Source organism: Sipha flava, unplaced genomic scaffold, assembly GCF_003268045.1.
Source record: "Sipha flava isolate LNK unplaced genomic scaffold, YSA_version1 601_pilon_pilon, whole genome shotgun sequence".
In the NCBI taxonomy this organism is placed as follows: domain Eukaryota; kingdom Metazoa; phylum Arthropoda; class Insecta; order Hemiptera; family Aphididae; genus Sipha; species Sipha flava.
Genome location: NW_020273579.1, coordinates 44,998 through 63,807, shown reverse-complemented (window position 1 = coordinate 63,807; position 18,810 = coordinate 44,998). Strand labels below are relative to the sequence as shown.

Genomic DNA, 18,810 nt, shown 5'->3' with positions numbered 1-18,810 from the left:
TTTTTACAGTTAATTTCGGTGTTTTTATAATTGCATTACTTTAATATATATATATGTCATTAGGTAGTAAATTATAAGAACTAAATAATTACGTAGATATATTATTATTATAATTGTTATTATTCACAAATAATTATTCAAGTCTAAACTAAATAATTCAGGTGTTGAGTAATACATTTTCTGTGTAACAATTAATAGTTCTATAACAGCAATTGCAACATAAATAAATAATTTTATTTACTGCGTAATATATACCTAAAGGCCATCTAGTAACAACAATAACGAGAAATTCTAAAAATATAAATATTATTATTATATATAATAATATGATATTATTTATTATATTATGATTATTATTTATTGTTTATAAATAATTAGATATGTTATGATTGTGGCTATCAGTATTTGATTTACTGAGAGATTCTGATGCCTGAACGGTTAACACGTTTCCGTCGTTGTTAGTGTTATGACTTATTAACGTCAACACTTTGTCTAGCTATTTCCTATTATGCATTATTATGGGTCGTTCTAATACATCAAAAGTACAACTTTATTATAAAAATTATTGTTTATTTATTATTATTTAATTCGTAAGATCCCAGTCCCTTTTTGAAATACTCGGAACAACATATAGATTCGCCTATGATAACTATATAATTTTAACAATTTATAATATAGTCATAATTATTCTTATGAACTATTTAATTAAACATGCATACATAATTAATACATTAGTAAAAGGTCCATTTAAGTAAAATCTAGAATGCAGTTTGTAAACGTTGATAAAGTTCTAATATTTATTAGTAGTTAGGATTGAAAATAAACTAAATTTGTTAATGTGTTTATGCATCACACTAAAAAAATTTTTTTCATAATACATATTGATAAAAATGAATTAGAACACATTTTTGAGTTGTAGTTATATAAAAAAAAAAAAACTTCATATCTCACGTCGATTTATCGAGATATCAGTGTTATAGCTTTTTTGAAAAGTTATAAACGTAACCTGGTTAAAACAGATTTGAATAATTTACGAACTTATATAAAAAAGAACCATCGAATATTTTTATATCGTTTTTAAACTGTAATAAATGAAATTTGTAATGCATTTTTTAGATGATTAAAGCAGTTTTTCATTTTTTTTTTTAATCATCTTAGTCCTTCATTCCAATCAGTTATGATTAAAAATTTTTTTTAAAAATTTTTGAGGGAACAAAATTTCCATTAAAATGTTGATTGCATTCAAAATAATTCTTAATTTCTGAATTTATTTCCAAAATATGTTGTTTTAGATAAAGTTTTTATTTTTTTTTTTTTAGCCGTACCACTAGGAACTTTTTGATTCATATTTAAATATATATATACATAAATACTTAAACTATGAATATACTTATAAATGAAGGTATGTTACACAGCACACAAATACAATAATATATTATATGATTCAACACTCAAAAAGGAAACAAAGGTTAGATATTATTTAAATAGTAAAAATCATTAATATTTATTGTCATCTGATGATCGCTGTATACGTATACCTAACGTCGTCGAGAATCATCGTCACGGGTGCACGGCGTACAGACTACAGACAAATGTGTTCGTATTGCTATCACATATAATTTCAATAAATTATAGGATAGTGATGGGATAGAGAGGTCCAATTCGTATGATGTTATTATCGGTAACGACCATTATTAGGTATCATTAAATCGAAATAAAATTTCGTTTTGACTTCTGGTTTTCATTGTTGTGCAAAAATGGCAATTCGGTTCTCCAAAGTTATACCTCGAATACTTACTGCTATTTCATAAATTCAGATATATGTTATAGTGTATGAGTAATTAATAAGGTCTTGTTATAGTCACTAATTTTAAAGCATAGTTGAACGAATAGGAAAAAGAAACATTTATTTGATTTTTCAGTTGATAATTATCTATAAAGGTTATCATATTTTTCCATTAAAACCGGTTTTACATTTTCATTTACCATAAATATTTTATTCAAACTCATAACAGTATATAATTATTATACATTATAGGAATTGTTTATGCATAAATGCGTTGCATTTTTTACGAAATGGTAAACAAGTTCGAAATATTTTACTGAATACGTTTAATCCAACATTGTTGAATTCAATTTTCTGCGAATAATCGATGTTTAACATTGATGAACTATTTGAAGATAACCCGATTGTTTAGAAATTAAATTCAGGAAGGAACTTTATCAATTCAATACATTCATATACAATGCATACACTTTATGTGCTTATACTTCAATACTCACTCAGTACTGAACATTCCTATGAAACGTTTATTCTATGCACTTGTTTGTCCATTAATTATTGAAATTTTGAAAATATTTTTTTAATGCAGCTCCACATAACTTTTTTGATCTTATTATATAATTATAAAACGTAATATTTCAACATTTTATGTGACTGCTGAAACAAAAATTTATTTTTATTCATTCTGACTGGAAATAAAAATTATGATTTTTTCAGTCATGATGTTACGTAACTATAAGTCTTTTTATATTTAATTCGGTATCTCGAAGAAATAAATACCAAAATTCCAAAAGGTTATGCCTAGAAACTGGTTCTTTATAGCTAAAAAATAAAAATGACTCTATGATTGTATACATTTTTTAAAAGCATTTCCAAAATTTAATATTTTAAGGAATTATGTATTATTATGTAATTATTATTATTAGTTATTATGTAAATTAACTTATTTGGCTGTTATTCTATAAAATTAAATAATAAATATTAACTGCAGTGACAGTTTGCTAAGGTATATATGTATAAGTGTTTATTAACATTTCATAGCTTCGAAATATTTCATGAATATTTGTTTTTTTGCAGGCACTTGAAATTTTTAGTTTTTTCAACTTTTATATTCCATTTTTCTCGTTGTGATTGTTAGAACATAAAAGTAAATTTTTTTTGTCATTATCGTAATCATACATACAATATTGAAAAGTATTTATTTAATTTTAATTGTTTTCAGATTTTTTTCCGTTTTTACGATTAGAATGTAGTTAAAACAAAAGCATTGCAATTTGATAAGACACCGAAGGTTATTATGGCTCTAAAATGTTACCCATGCTCATAAACTTCACTTCAGATTATTTTCCCTCACCATATGATGTATCAACTATAATCACGTTTACTTAGTTAGCTATTGGTACTATGCCAGTAACGTTTCTGGATTATTGCTTATTTTTTCGTTGCCCGTGGACGGTGTAAACTGACCTGTAAGTGCTTAAATATTAACCTGTGATTTGATTTTTTCATAAAAAAAAATGTTGACTCATACAATCAGATAGTTGATAAGTAATTCGTTGCAGTGTATAGTTTGATATATAAACATTTATAGAAATATTTAGTGAGTAGTGACAAAACTATTATAAAATGATTAACGAAGACATCCAATACGAAGTCCAAGTAAAAAATGCGTACAAGAATTATGGAGAAAAGAATGTATTTAATGGTTTAAATATGAAAGTTACATCAGGTTCAATGTAAGTAATAATGCAGTAAAGCAACTTTTGTTTTTCTAAAGCATAATTTATAAATTATATTTTGAAAAATGTGACTGATAATATTTTATTAATTTTAAAGTGATTTTTTTATTCCTTCGAATCTTTGTGGTAGAAGGTTCATTTTTTCTCATAAACATACTTAATATTTGTGATATGTACTAATATTTAGAGGGCTTTTTATCATATAACAACTTTGGATACTAAACGTGATCTCGAGTTTATTCTTTTTAATAACGCTTTAATGTTTTGTGCGGAGACATTATTGTTGTCAATTAATTGCTTTACCCGCGGTCCACGCTGTATCGCATCACCGATTGCAACGAAATGTGTCGCGAAGCACAGGCATGCACAGTATCGACTTACTGATGTTAATTGTTCGGTACGATATCGATATGAAAGAGTGATATATAAAACGAAATAAATACAAAGTCCGAACGAAAATAACAATATTATTGTAACAACGTTGGCAAGAAGAACAAATGAAAAAAAAAAAAAAAGAACACGACTCGTAACAATATATTACGCATTGAGATTAGAATGATGGAACGGCAGCTGAAAGCGGACCGGGCGGCCGATCGCTCGCAGTGAATGGCTCGCCGAGCCTTCGTGACACATTCGTACCGCTTATGAAGTGGTTCTTTCAATCGTCGATACCAGGGCAAAAGGATGTGCGACGGGTTGCGGTATCCGTGTCAGGTGTTCGTCGTCCTTTCATCGCCGGAAGGCGTCGTCGCGCTTTGCGCACGGCCGTCGGCGTTGCATTTTGACGACCGAAGTGATGTGCGTCATGAAGTTCGATCGCAACCGCAGCGAGACGCGTACCGACCATAGGCGTGCGAAGCCCTGTATCTCGGTGGGCGCCTCAAAACACATTTGCATCTTATCGCAACAAAACGTGTGGGTTCGATAAATTATAACGTGCAAACATAATCGAATAAACGTGGCATAAAATTTTTTTTTTCTTAATGTTGCGGTACATCGGTTCCGAAGAATATGTTCTCCTTGAATCACGTGTGCCTTTCTCGGATAGCTTCGGTTAAACGTATGGTTTGTACTTTTGTAGTCACCTGTAGCCGTTTCGTTGATCGCAATGATGTTTTTCGCGAACATTTAGAACGAAACTTCATTTATTTTTTACCAAATGTTTTACGATAAATCGAATTCAGTATGAGCGACATCAGTTCAAACACGAAACCCTTACTCTTAGACTTAAAATGCAGAGCCCTGTTTACAACGTTTTAGGGCATCCCCGAGCACATCTGGCGCCCCCGCGCGCACGCCTATTGGTACTGACAGACACCGTACCGTACCATTACGAAAACATCTTAACACTTGTTCGTATATAATGATTCATACTTAAACGTTACCGTTCCGTTCATACACGTAGCAAATCGACAGGCTCGTCCGGCATTCATGTTTTGCTCATATCTGATTCGGTCTGAAAATTTCTGTTTGATGAGTACGAACAATAGATATTTATCCATTTTTTTTTTTATATTCATTTATCAGGAACACATGATATGTAATTTTTTTTTTACCATAAGCATTTGAGCGGAAATAATTTTTGATGCGTATGAATTAACCGATAAAATAAGTCACCCAGCGGTGATACTTTTTTACTTGATTAGTTAATATTAAAAGTTAATTTTCATTTATGAGGTCTCTAAACCATTGGTGAACAGTTCACTGGTTCACATGGTTAATTACTAACCATCTAAGAGGGTTTCCGGAAATAACATTTTCATTGAGTTTTCCGATAATAGAGCGTTGAATGGTTAACTAAACGGGATCGGAATTACTTTTATAAGGTGGATGCAGTTTTGGGGGGGATATGGTATTGATATGAAAATTGGAATTTGAAATGTGACGTAACAAGGCACACCCATTATTAGGCGGAGTGATGTTGACTGGAACGCTTGAATATTTTATAAGTTTGATGGCTGTTTCCCAAATTTAAATTCCGAAATACCAAATGGGTATTAATAATCAATGAACAACAACTATTGGGCATTTTGTACAGCTTTAATTTATTTTTATATTTGATCGAGCAAGATATTAGAGGATCTGCGTCTTTGGCTGAGTAATAGTGTTTTAATTTTGATACGGTCAGCCCAGATGAGTCGGTTTTCGAGATGCGTAACTAAGTGATGAGAATTTGAAGCGATAGGAATTATGGAGTGTACGGTCCGTTTGGCAAACGGATTTAACGTAACAAATTCATACCCGAAAAACTTTTCGTTTGTACACGATGAACCTAGAATTATTAATCGAACTGGCCGGAGTTAACCTAGAAAATGTGCGATTGTCGCACAAAAAACATAGTGACCATACGCACAAATAGTACTGGTGGGAACACACGGTGCTTCGGAACGGTACGGCGTCCGTCGGCACGTGTCCGACTGGTTTGTTCGTCGACAAGGGGACGTACCCGTTCACGTAACGCCGTGTCCGTTGATCGTTTTCGCGTGTGCTGCAACGTCGTATCGCGGTGGGCGGACTACCCGAAATCGTGTGAGCTCGGCCGACACCGTTGTCGTTCTTCATTCGGTGTTGGTCAGACACAGCAGCACACGTTGTGGGGGACGAGTTACAATTTATGTGCGTAAATTAAAAAAAAAAAAATAGTTAACTGTTAGGTTATTAGATCCATTCGGTGTTGTGCAGGGCCGTTCCAAAGTTTTGCGGGGCCAAGAGCTAATTAATTTGGGGGACCTTCGACCGTATTGAGATATGATAAACAAAATACTCACCGAGAACGATAAAATTCTTGCGAACGTATTTTTCCAAATCTTAACCAATGAAGCTCATTTAAATTCATGTACTGCACTACATACTCATGCATAATAGAATTTTATGTTATTCGTATTGTTTATAATTTAATTGCTCAATGTAATCGGAAAAATCGCTACGCGCTCATACGCGTACGACTGTAACCGCCGACACACAGCGTGAAAAATACTTCGACCATGAAAATCGTTTTTTTTTTTTTTTTTTTTTATCAATATTTTTGCACGGCACCGGAGTGTTTCGAGTGATCGCACGGCTTAGTAAACTAATGACGTTGTACTAACGTTTATCATGCTGAAACTAAACATTTCTAGATTTCCATGGCATAAAACAGTGAATCTCGTCGCATTTTCTATCGATTGTTCAATTTTTTTTGCCGGCGCGTTGTTTTGTATTTTTGCACGATTGCGTCGCGTGCCGTAGCGGTCCGAAAATACCATTAATTCGACCGGCATGCGCGTGACGGTGATAATGCGATGTTACGTAACACGATTTCGCTGTCTTACCGCCACGGTCAAATATCGCTGACCGCCGTGATGTACCGTGACCTGCGCGCCCGAAAGGTTTTTTTCGAAGTCTAGATCAACGCGTTGACGTGGGTTACGATTTGCATATCGATTCACGTGTGCGGTTCGGAACGCACACGCCCATCGAATTCGTCCGGTTCGAGCACGCCCACAAGATAAAATCCCACCCGAGGCAAGATTAAAATTCTAAGGGCCAAAACAACGTGTATCTGAAAATAGATGAGAACAAAATCAAATACCATAGAAATCGGTACTAGGGAGAATTTATAGTTTAAAGCGATATGCAATCATGCGTATACGTTGTAAACTAATAAATACGTTCAAGATTATACATTTTAGATTATCTAAAAATATAATAAATTTTACTAAACTTCATAAATGGATCTCAATAAAATTATGTTATAATTAATATGTCTGGTATTAAACTAACAATATTTTTGAAAAAAAAATGTCCTGTAGGGTGAATGGCCTCTTTGCCCCCTCCCCTTGCAAACACGCATGGTCCGGTTACTCCACCCGTTGCCATATCGTCGCGTTTATATTTCTATCATATGGTACTCTAACGCGCTCGCCGCCGCCGCCGCCGCTTATTTGTGTGCATTTTTTACGACCAGCCTAAACCGGTCGTAAACAATTAAAACGTTTGATGGCCAAAGAAGAATTTCCGTCGTCACACGTGTTAACAGAATGTCGCCCGCCCAGTATCATTGTTGTTGCGCTGTAACTCGTTTGCGCACATTCAAAATTTTTTACCTGAAAATCGACGACTCCTTTGCGCACGACGAAATCAATCGTTTACCTGAAAATAGATAATAACTCGTTTGTACACGACACATTCACACACATAACACGTGTATACATAAATCGTCACAGACTGCAGTACAAATTATCAAATACTAGCTGTCCCGACACGGCGTTGCCCGCGTATTAGTTGGTTTTTTAGCATTTTCGTAGGCCATGTATTAGTGTTATTATGTATGAGAAAATTTAAAAGTAATAGGTAAAGTATGAAATAGTATAAAAGGTAAAAGTTGAAATTAAGTACAAACCAAAATATATATTTTCTGAATTTACATTTTATTCATCTTATATTAAATTATTGTTTGTAATCAGTGACCTACTTACAAAAAATACTATATACATTAAAAACATACAAAAATAAATTAAATTATTAAAACTAAAAATTATCTAAGTACTACTTTGTGTACAACATTCCTGGTTAACCTGTCTTTCGCTAACACGAAGAGATTTGATGGTTTTCCTACACGTGAGATCATGTGGATCATGTGACTGGTAACAATATCGAACAATTCTGAGTCAGTTAGTGGATCCGGAATTTTGGCAGAAATTATTTGGTCAATTTCTTCTGGACGGATTTTATCTTCAAGCCAAACCAAAATATGAGAATGAGGCAAACCTCGCTTTTGCCACTCAATAGAATACAGCTAGCAACGTGTGTTACCAAAGACTGAATATTTTACGATTAAATTAATTAATGATTTTAACTTTTGTTTAAACACACGTGTAACGATATCGTGACGATGTATTGATTGTTGGCCTGGTAATAACAAACTTTTTATTTCTTCCCAATTTGGATTACACGTAAATGTAACAAACAAATCAGGTCGACCGTAATGACGTACATAAGTCATCGCATCTTGTATGTATTCCTGCATGCTCCGTGGACTGCCGATGTAGCTTGAAGGTAAAATAGATGCAGTTCCGATGTCATTGGCGTTTAAATTTTCATCGACTTAATATTATCTTATAATCGACTGTGTAGACTGTAGATTATATAAATTTGAATTTTCCAAACAACTTTTAGTAAAGTTTCAGTAGGTATGGACTATGGATATGGACGATACAGTGGTGACTAGTGTGTTGACGACGTAAACTTTAATATTGACGTAATAATTAATATGGACGTAGAAATTTCTAATATTTTTGAATCTTGGTAAGGAAAACGGTGTTTTAATATTGATAATTATAAATTTAGTGAATACCATGTTTTAATGAGTGGATGTTCAAATTTTAGATGCACTTATAAAAAATGTCCTGTGAGTTTTATTGTTAATACGAGTAAATCAAACAAAATAATAAAAGTAACCAACTATCATAGTCACAAAGAGTATATTATCAACGATAATAAGCAAACGAGTTCTAACACTAGGGATTTTCGTCACAGGTAGCCAATATACATGTGCGCAAATGAGTTGTAGCCTTGTTGTTGAACTTGTAGACGGAATCCGACTACAAGGGGCTTAGTGTTAACTCAATAAATACTAATAGTCATAGTAATGAATCAATATTTTTCTTTTCAGTTTACTCATTAAATACGTAGTTTTGTTTTTCCGCAATCGGGTTTTTATTTTCTTATTGTGGAATAGTACTTACCAATTAACCCAAATAATACGTAACTGGTGTCGTATACAAATCTTTGGGTTATGCATTTACACGCGAAACAAATCCGTGAAAATCATTTTATTTTTAGTTGTTAGGCTAAATTCTAATAAATAACCGGTAACAAACAATTAGTGTTGAGTTTTTTTTCCTGTTTTAAAAAAAAAAAAAAAAAATAATATTCTTCTTTAATAAAAAAATATCACATACTACGAAAATTATATTTAGTTATCCTCTTTAACTCTTAATCTTATACAATGAATCATCTCGACGAAACGACCACGATAGTTCTGCTATTATTGTTTTATCTCAGATTCAACACTTTCCCCTTCAAAGCCTAACACTTCCAACAATGCAAGTAACAAACGTTTAAATCACATTTAATCATATTCCAACGACAATATCCGCATTGTATTGTTCTCCTTGACCGGCAATCGCTTCACAACAAATCGAACTATTCATCATCCCTTGACCGCACGTTTATTGCTGCAAGAGACTTTAACGCTAAACACCGCAAATGGGGATGTAGAGTTGCGATTTACAAAGGTCACATGGTTTTAAACGTGATTCAAAATATTAGATTTCAAGTTATTTCAACCCTGGGTCCTGGTATAAAACGCACACGCATTATACTTTATCGAAGCATCGTAGTAACTGTTTCCACTTTCTATATCTTATGCTAATATATTATATCTCATTATCATAATAGTAATTTTAATACTATAAGTATCACTTTACTATCTGTACGCTATTGCTATTAATAGTGTATTATTGTTTAATTACTTAAAATTAGATTGTTTAAAATAACAAATAAAAATAATCATCCGGTTAAGTTTAACCATAATTTCAGCGAATAACACTAAAAAGTTTTCAGTTTCTATAAACATCAAAATACATTTTTATAGTTTTAATCCGTATCGATGTTATTGAACTAGTTATATGATTTCAATCATTAGTAATAGTAATACGGGGGAAACCAATAATATTATTATAATGATTTTTAGCCATAAAATGTTTCATAAAATTAAATGAAATACTAATAATGAATGTTGCTTTTCGTTATTTTAGATATGGTCTCTTAGGTCCGAGTGGTTGTGGAAAATCGACACTACTTCAGTGTATATTAGGAAAAATGACATTGGATTCTGGTACTATTGACTTAAAAACAGCAAATTCGAAAAACATTGGATACATGCCACAAGTAAATGTTTAATTTATATGTATAATACTGCTGTATTTTTAACAATATCCAAAATTTGAAGGATTTATGTTTGGAAGAATTGTTGACAATATATGAAACGTTTGAATACTATGGAACTTTGTATAGAATGAAAAAGAAAAATATTGAAAGCAAAAAATATGAACTTCAATCATTTCTGCAATTACCAAGCATGGATTGTCAGATTAAAAATTTAAGGTACAAAAATCATATTATTATTGTATTGCTAGAAAATTGAAAATTTGAAATGTTTGGGTACATATTTTTTTTAATTTTTTTTTTTTTTTTGTTATAAGATAATTATACAATCTGTACGCATATGGTACAATAAGCATAAGTGAAATAAAGGTAGCAACAAGAATTAGTAATTATAAATATAAGTATTTACAAGTTCTTACTTATATCTAACTAATACTAATACTATTAGCATGAAATACATGAATTGAAGAGGCCATCCAATGATAGTACTTTTGCGGGAGAATTTTTTTTTTTAATTTTTAATTAATTAGATTAAATTTAGTTATTTAGTTATTATAATGCTAACCAACTAGGTCATTAATTAGAAATTCTCTGGGTTACATTCGTTTGAGTCTCCTTTGGATACATATAGCGTATTAAATTGTTTCATTGATCCTTACGTACGGTTATAATAAGATTGTACAACATTCTTCAATACTCGTAGAAGTGTATGATTAAATTGTAGCATACCGTCGGTTACTCGATTATTAATATATATATATAATATATACATACTATATATATATATATATATATATATATATATAGTAACTACAAGAAATTATTTCTAATTAAAATGTAGTTAAAAATTGTTTAATTATTTTTGAATAGTTGTATAAAAAAAAATTCCTAAACTACGTTGAAGAAATTAAGATTCTATTATTTTTTCTTTTTTTTACTTGCCTAAGAGTTTCATACTTTCTATAATAAATGTATCGTGTATGCAAGTGTTATTGTGTTCAATATCATATTTATTTCAAAATAAACAATTGATTGAAAAAAAATCACGATTTATATTTAAACGTGTGTATCTCATTTTACTCTAGAAATAACTAAACAATAACCATAAATATAGTATATTATATAATAATGGATATATATAAGGTAAAACAAATTAAATTAAAATCCTTAAAAATATAAAAAAAAAATATAACATGACAATTGATTTCGTGTTACATCATTTCTATAAAACAATTTTGACTTTTATAATAGATAATAAAAAACAGTTATAATTTTGCAAATTATAGGTACAGGTTATTCCCACACACATGATAACATATCAATTTGTACTTATCGAATAATTTTTAAATTAATCAAATTTTGTTTTGTTATTTTATTTATTATAGTGGTGGGGAGAGTAGAAGAGTATCACTTGCTATTTCGTTACTGCACGATCCAAAATTGATTATATTGGATGAACCAACAGTTGGAATTGATCCTGTACTGAGACAAAAGTAAATTGTTTAATTAAATACAAGTGAATAAAAAATTAATTAAAATATCCTATAGAATTTGGATTGAGTTTACAAAGATGGTTGTTCAACATCAAAAAACCGTTATAATAACTACTCACTATATAGAAGAAGCTAGTCAGGCTAACCGTGTAAGTTTGTCTATAAATAGTTAAATTAAGAATATTAAAAAAAAATCTGTCAAATTTTTTTACATAAATGACGAGAAATGTTATTTTTCCTTTCTACAAATATAATGCTTGTATATCGTTTTCCATATATTTAAACAATAATAATGTATTCAAAGATAAAAATAAATGTGCGTGAATGGGGTTTATTGTAATTATTATTGTAGGTTGGCCTGATGAGAAGCGGAGTAATTATAGAAGAAGGATCGCCTCAAGATATTCTCATCAAATCTAATACACAATCATTGGAATCTGCTTTTTTAATACTATGCAACAATCAAGATAAAAATAAAGTATTTTGGCTTAAAATTTATATGCTTATAATTTTATATTATTTATGTGGAATTTCAATGGTTTTTTTTTATTATGAAAAAAATATTTATATTTTAACTAATTTTGTTTTCACTCTTAGTAGAGGTTCAAATTTAAAAAAAAAATACATTTTTTACACTTGAAACATAAAATTATTATCGATAGCAGCATTAGTATTGATTTTACGGAAAGTCGTATCGCTTAAATTCCATACACTTTCCATAACCCTTTCAACTGTCAATAATGTACAAGTATCTCTTACGTACTTACATTAACCAACACTATGTGTATAAAACTGAACTCTATTGTTTTTATCATATCCTCATACATGTATAAATATTATACTTGCGTATTTACAATTGTTTTTGAAGAATAATAATTACTAATTATTAGTGGGGGGGGGGGGGGGGAAGCTTGATGACCATGCTGGATAAGACAGCTGTATCTAAACGCATAGGTGATGGTTTGATCTTGATCACTGGCTGTTTCGGTTTCTTTGCGGGATGATTGGTCCAATGTTAAAAAAATGCCAAAACCTTTCCGACCCAGTCATCGTGATTCACATAAACAAAAAGCTATATAAAAAAAAAAAACTACGGTATCACAATTCTCAGTTATCAGTCAATAGAATCATTTTTTAAAAATCGTCCGGCATCCAACAATGGCTGCGAGTTTAAAGAAAATAAAAAAAAAAATTGTGAATGATCTTTATATGCATATACTTATCTATCAATTTATAGTTGTAATTATTTTATTTTTATTTATATTTTTTTCCTAGAATGATACCACTAAATATGTCCCTGTGAAAGATGTACCACAAACGAAAAAATTAGCGCAATTAGAAAATAATATTGATTTTCAAAGAATAAAAGCATTGTTCAAAAAAAATGCCCTAGTATCCTCTAGAGATTACGCGTGAGTCTAATTATGATTTGCATTATGTCAAATATTAGCAAAAAAAAAAAAAAAAAGGACATAAAGAACTATGCATAATGTTTATAATGGAATTTTATTGTATAGGTTATTATTTTCCCTAATTATCCTTCCTGTACTACAATCTTTTAATTTTTGTCTTGCAATTGGGGGCGAATTCAAAAATATGCCAATTACATTTAAAAACGAAGAGGTTAATTATGAATTCTGCCAAAATTATAGTACTAAAGGATGTATTTTTGACGAGGATTCCAATGAAACATTAAGCTGTGTTGTACTGGACTACTTTGCATCACTCAATTACAAATTAGTAAGTACTTTGTTCAAACTGCTTAAAGATTGCTTTTACTATTTTAAAAAATTGAGATGCATATAATGTACTATATGGAATGGTAGTTTATTGCAAAATGGGATTATAAATGTAGTCAAAATATTTTCATACGTATTTTTTAGATCGAAGTAAAAGATCGAGAAGCTGGTGAAATGACTATGAATAATGCAGGAAATATGGCATTTATACATTTTCAGAAAAATTATACAAAAGATTTGATTAAATACATTGACCAAAAATACGATGAAGTAGAGTCCAATACTTATATTCATTTAACTAATGAAAGTAAGTATAAAATTCGGTCATTGAACGGTAATGTTATTAATTTTTCTTAAAGACTGTTATAATATATGATTTCAGATTTTTTGTATAAAAATCAAATTAGGGCGGATGTTTTTAAATCGTTTACTCATTTAATAAACCTAACTTTAACTAAGTGTAACATAAATCCAAAAACAATGCATTTACCTATAGTAAGTAAATTGTTGAAATATTTTTTTTAATTTTTTTTTTTGTATAATATAATAATTATATTCGGCTAATTACATATTTTAATGATATCTCCCTAATAAATATATTTTTACGGATTACAAATTATTTTTTATACTCCGATTAACGCTCACAGAGATTGATGTAATTAAAATTTCGTTTTTGGATGGACACTTGTCGTGAGTGGTAACAATGATTAAGAGATCATTAAAAAATTAAAAAGTGATCCTTACTTCTGCTTCCAAAAGATATCAGAAAATAACAAGAATGGAGCTAATTTGTATAAATATTGTTGGCAAACAAGTTCAAGCAATCATTTTAATACTGAGTGTGTGGTACAAAATTTCGATACACTGGTCGAAATAGAAAGTTGTCAGAAAATAAATATATTTTAACGAATTTTATTCATACATATGAAATATGTGTAATATTTGCGACGTCTCGGTTCGTTTCGCGTTCCTGAACACCGTGTGACAGACTCGTGTATGGAGGTTCGCTATCATATGGCCGAAAAATTTTTGCCGGAACTCGTAGGATTTTATGTAAATATATTTATCTGGAAAAGAAAATAATAAGCAATGAAAAAAAACAAATAATAAATAATAAATGGCAATTAAAAAGAAAAATTGATTTTATTAAGTTGGTCCCGAGAAAGCAAGACAAATCAAAACAAGATCAGATTAAAAAATAAATGAATAGGTTAATTAGCACTCGTGTGACGCATAATATTCATAAAAAACAACCATGTAGTGTTCCTATTTTTAATGGAGAACAAACCAATAAAAATATATAATATAATAAGGACAAAAAAGAAAAATAATTACGAAATAATTTTTTTCTTTTATATACCAACCAAGCTTAATATTTACATGTTTCACCTCACATCGGTTACATTGTGCTCATAATCATCGGGATCGCCGCCCGGGATTAATGTTAGAAGTGACTACAATATCTATCATATTAGCATATCGAAGGCGAGCCTCATAAAATCTTAATTAAAATAACAAAAATAATTATAATAAAAATAAAAATGGCAGAGAACACAGATCTATACGTCTCTAAGAATCCTTGGAGTGGCATCAGGGATAAACAAAGTGATTGTTGGCCGACATACTTCAATTGTAGATCGGTTATCGGTTCGCACTACTTATCTATAGAGACGGAAACATTTAGCGTGGGTCGAACGTCCCCTAGCAGCGTATGTTTATCGCGAACAGGTTTGAACTCACCGTTAAAGTTCGAATAAAACGAGATAGTCATGTATTGTTTAAAAAAAAAAAGGAAAAAGCATACTCTAATTATTAATGATGTATGTGTTCAATTAACCTTAAAATAATATCAATAAGGTAATGTTGAGTAAATTGAGGTAACATTGGTAACATTGAGGTAATAAGGTAACATTGAGTAAATTTGGAGAAACTGTGCACACTCTAGTCATTACCTTGCCATAGCTATGCCTTACCGCCATAGCACGCTGTGAAATTATTGAACCTGATTACGAGTAACAACCGAGATCAGGTTCAATATTTACTCGTCCCATAGTGAGAGTATGATCACATTACATCAGCTTATATTTAAATTAATCAAAATAAAAATCTCTAAGAGATTTGAAGAAAAAAAATGATAATTAAATATACAAAAGAATTAATATGAACAATATTACGTGATTATAACATTTTTTTTAAACAAAACTATGTTTGTTTATATTGTCCATTTGTGTATTCAATAATTATGTCACTTCTAATTAATATAATTTTTACTTTTTTTTTCTAGGAATTTCATACTGTTCTTGGACATGATGTTAAGACATATGGAAATGGAATTGTTGCAATATTTATAGAGATGTAAATATTATATTTTAAACGTGTAAACAAAAAACAGTTTTATATTTCTATTGAGTTTTTAGAACTATTACTAAAATTATCGGTGAAATTAAATGATTTACAAATTATAGGATATACTGGAAAGTTTGTTGTGATATTAAACAATACAATATACCTAGTTTTTTATAACTATAAATTAACTATAAAAATAGAACAAAAAAAAGTAAAAAATCAAATTATAAGTGCGTAGACAGTTAGATTTTTATAGTAAAACAGTATAAAGTCATATTTTTCACTGAAAATATTTCATAATTCCTCGTATGATGAATTTATTCTAAAAACGAAAATGATAAAACATTTTTACTGATTAGACTTACGTTGCTGCATCAAAAGTATTTAGTTATTTCTAAAATCATTAAGTTGTACTCATAACATATTAATACGAGTATCGAAAAGGATATATAAATATAAGAAGTATTTGAGATTTGAGATATGAGACTATTTATTATTAGATGTATAATTTACGAGTAAATGAATCAATTATAAACAATTTTTTATTCAAATATTTTACTTGATTATAGTCAGTGTTTACCAATGGTATTTAGTTTATTACTTATTTTTTTTTACAGGGGAGGATTTTATTTTCCCAGCGTCTTTGGGTTAAGCGTCATGTCATCAGAAAAAATGGACGGAGTTCTTAGCCGATCGATGTTCGCAGGTATTTATTAACAAGAACAAACCAACCAACAGGTAAAAACATCAATAATAACTCTGCATCTCCTTCAAGGTGTCAAACTGATGGAACTTTTGATTTCGTTGTTTTGTATAAGTACAGTGTTTCTTTCGGTGCAAATTGTCCTTATGTGTTTCATTATATACGTTTTGTTTGTTAATCCAATAATAATTACACCAGTACTGTTTCTGTACGTATTTGTATTGGTGCTATCTGGATGGATGGGATTCTTGTTTGGTAAGCAATGCAACGTTTTAATAGCTTAAAAATAAATTTTAACATCTACATTGGTGATGTTTATTAATATATTTTTAATGTTGTGACGCACATATTCAGATCGTTACTTGGGGTGTTTCTATAATGTTTATGTTCAATAAAAACCGAACATCCGCATATTTTTCCCCTATGATAATAAAAAATTATTTTTATTTTTAAGAAAATAATCATTACGTATAATAATAATCATAATCAGTATTAATATAATTAATTTTTAATTTAGGGTAAATACGTTCATAGGAAATTATTTTATTTTATGGACGTACCATCAGGAATATTAATCTTAACTGTTTGTTTGCTTCAATTTCAGGTATTCTTACTGCTGTAATATCGACGACGAAACTAGGTGGTACTTACGTCATAACTGGACTGTCGCTGTCACAGTTTTTACTTTCAGGTAAAACATACTTATGGAATAATAAATAAGATTTTTTACACGAATGTTATGGGTTTATTTTAATACATTACATTTATTTGACGTTCATTCACATTTTATTTCGAAGACGTTCTCAATGTTTATTTGTATTTCGACGACTGTACTTTACGTATTATGTAGTACCATCCGTGTCTTATACACACACAGCTAACCACATCCAGTTAATTCAAAAGCGAAACGTTATTGAATTGAATCGAGAACTGAGGAAATATATTACTTATTACATATAAATAATAATATACCTGTATATATATTTATATATGTTATGGAATATAAATATTTTGGTTTTTATTATTTATTTTTCCCTAAACGTATTGATGTATGATATTATTTTTAAAATCGAATTGTTGTACATTTAAAATATTATTATACCATTTTTCTATATTTATTGTGTATGTGTAACTCTTTTAATACTAATTATAATGTAAATGTTACTTTGGATATTTAATAGTTTCGTGTCTGCATTGATTTCAAAATTTTATTTTCAGGAGGAGTATGGCCTATAGAAGGACAATCAGAGTTATTGAGAATCGTTTCTCGATTAACTCCTATGGGATTAATAGGAAGCATGATGACCAACATATCCATAAAAGGGTGGTCACTGGACCATCCGTCGATCATTGTGGGGATCTCAACAACACTTTTTTATATTGTAGTATTGGTATTGCTTTTGTTTGTTTTAGGAAAATTTAAAAAACATTGGTGGGTCGTACAAAAGTGAATGTTAATCTCTATAGAGTATACAATCGTAGTTAAAGAAAAGTAAATGTTAATTCGGCACATAAAAATACCTAATATAATATATATATATATTATACCTATTATACAGTTATATATACATATATATATATATAATTTATAAGTGTATGATCAATTTTTTATAAAGCAAATTATAATAAATTCATTTATTTCTATGAAATAATCGTTTCTTTAATTGCTTTTAATATTGCAATCTGAGTGGCATTTTTTTGTGGTTTTCTAAGGGGGTGCCTTAATAATAATTTTTTCTCAACGAACATTACATAGTTCAATCACAAAATCATATAGTAAGCTTCGCTCCCACTTAATAATTTCCTAAAATATTGTTAAATAACTTTAAATGTTGAAAATTATTACAATTTATGATTCAATACCAATTATATTAAAGCAGTGAAAATAACAAAATAATCTTTAATTAGTTATTGGTAATATTTATACTTCTATAGTTTTATATGAATTTAGATTAATTACTCAATGATAACCAAATAAAGTTAGGTTAGGGTTAACTACCTTTAAGCGGAAATTTTATTGTAATAAAAATATAGCATTATTATTTCAAAAGTTGGACTTAATTTATAAACCAATTTC

At 29.7% G+C, this 18,810-nt stretch overlaps 1 protein-coding gene across 1 annotated transcript; it reads left to right on the top strand.

Moving 5' to 3' along the window:
• The first annotated feature begins 3,161 nt into the window (after window positions 1-3,161).
• LOC112691330 (ABC transporter G family member 23-like) lies at window positions 3,162-18,287 on the top strand. Its single transcript, XM_025565510.1, has 15 exons — window positions 3,162-3,519; window positions 10,323-10,455; window positions 10,517-10,671; window positions 11,838-11,945; window positions 12,001-12,094; window positions 12,298-12,423; window positions 13,221-13,357; window positions 13,463-13,685; window positions 13,829-13,991; window positions 14,067-14,179; window positions 15,969-16,039; window positions 16,648-16,736; window positions 16,806-16,988; window positions 17,338-17,424; window positions 17,952-18,287. Exons 1-15 carry the CDS (start codon window positions 3,410-3,412, stop codon window positions 18,182-18,184), a joined length of 2,025 nt encoding a protein of 674 aa, XP_025421295.1. The 5' UTR covers window positions 3,162-3,409; the 3' UTR covers window positions 18,185-18,287.
• Window positions 18,288-18,810: the final 523 nt, after the last annotated feature.

Bases quoted from the DNA above. Each gene is read 5' to 3' on its own strand.
- LOC112691330 (XM_025565510.1), top strand. From the start codon at position 3,410: ATGATTAACGAAGACATCCAATACGAAGTCCAAGTAAAAAATGCGTAC. The intron at 12,424-13,220 runs GTATTTTGGCTT...TTTTTTTCCTAG, and splicing joins ACAATCAAGATAAAAATAAA to AATGATACCACTAAATATGT. The intron at 17,425-17,951 runs GTAAAACATACT...TTTTATTTTCAG, and splicing joins GTCACAGTTTTTACTTTCAG to GAGGAGTATGGCCTATAGAA.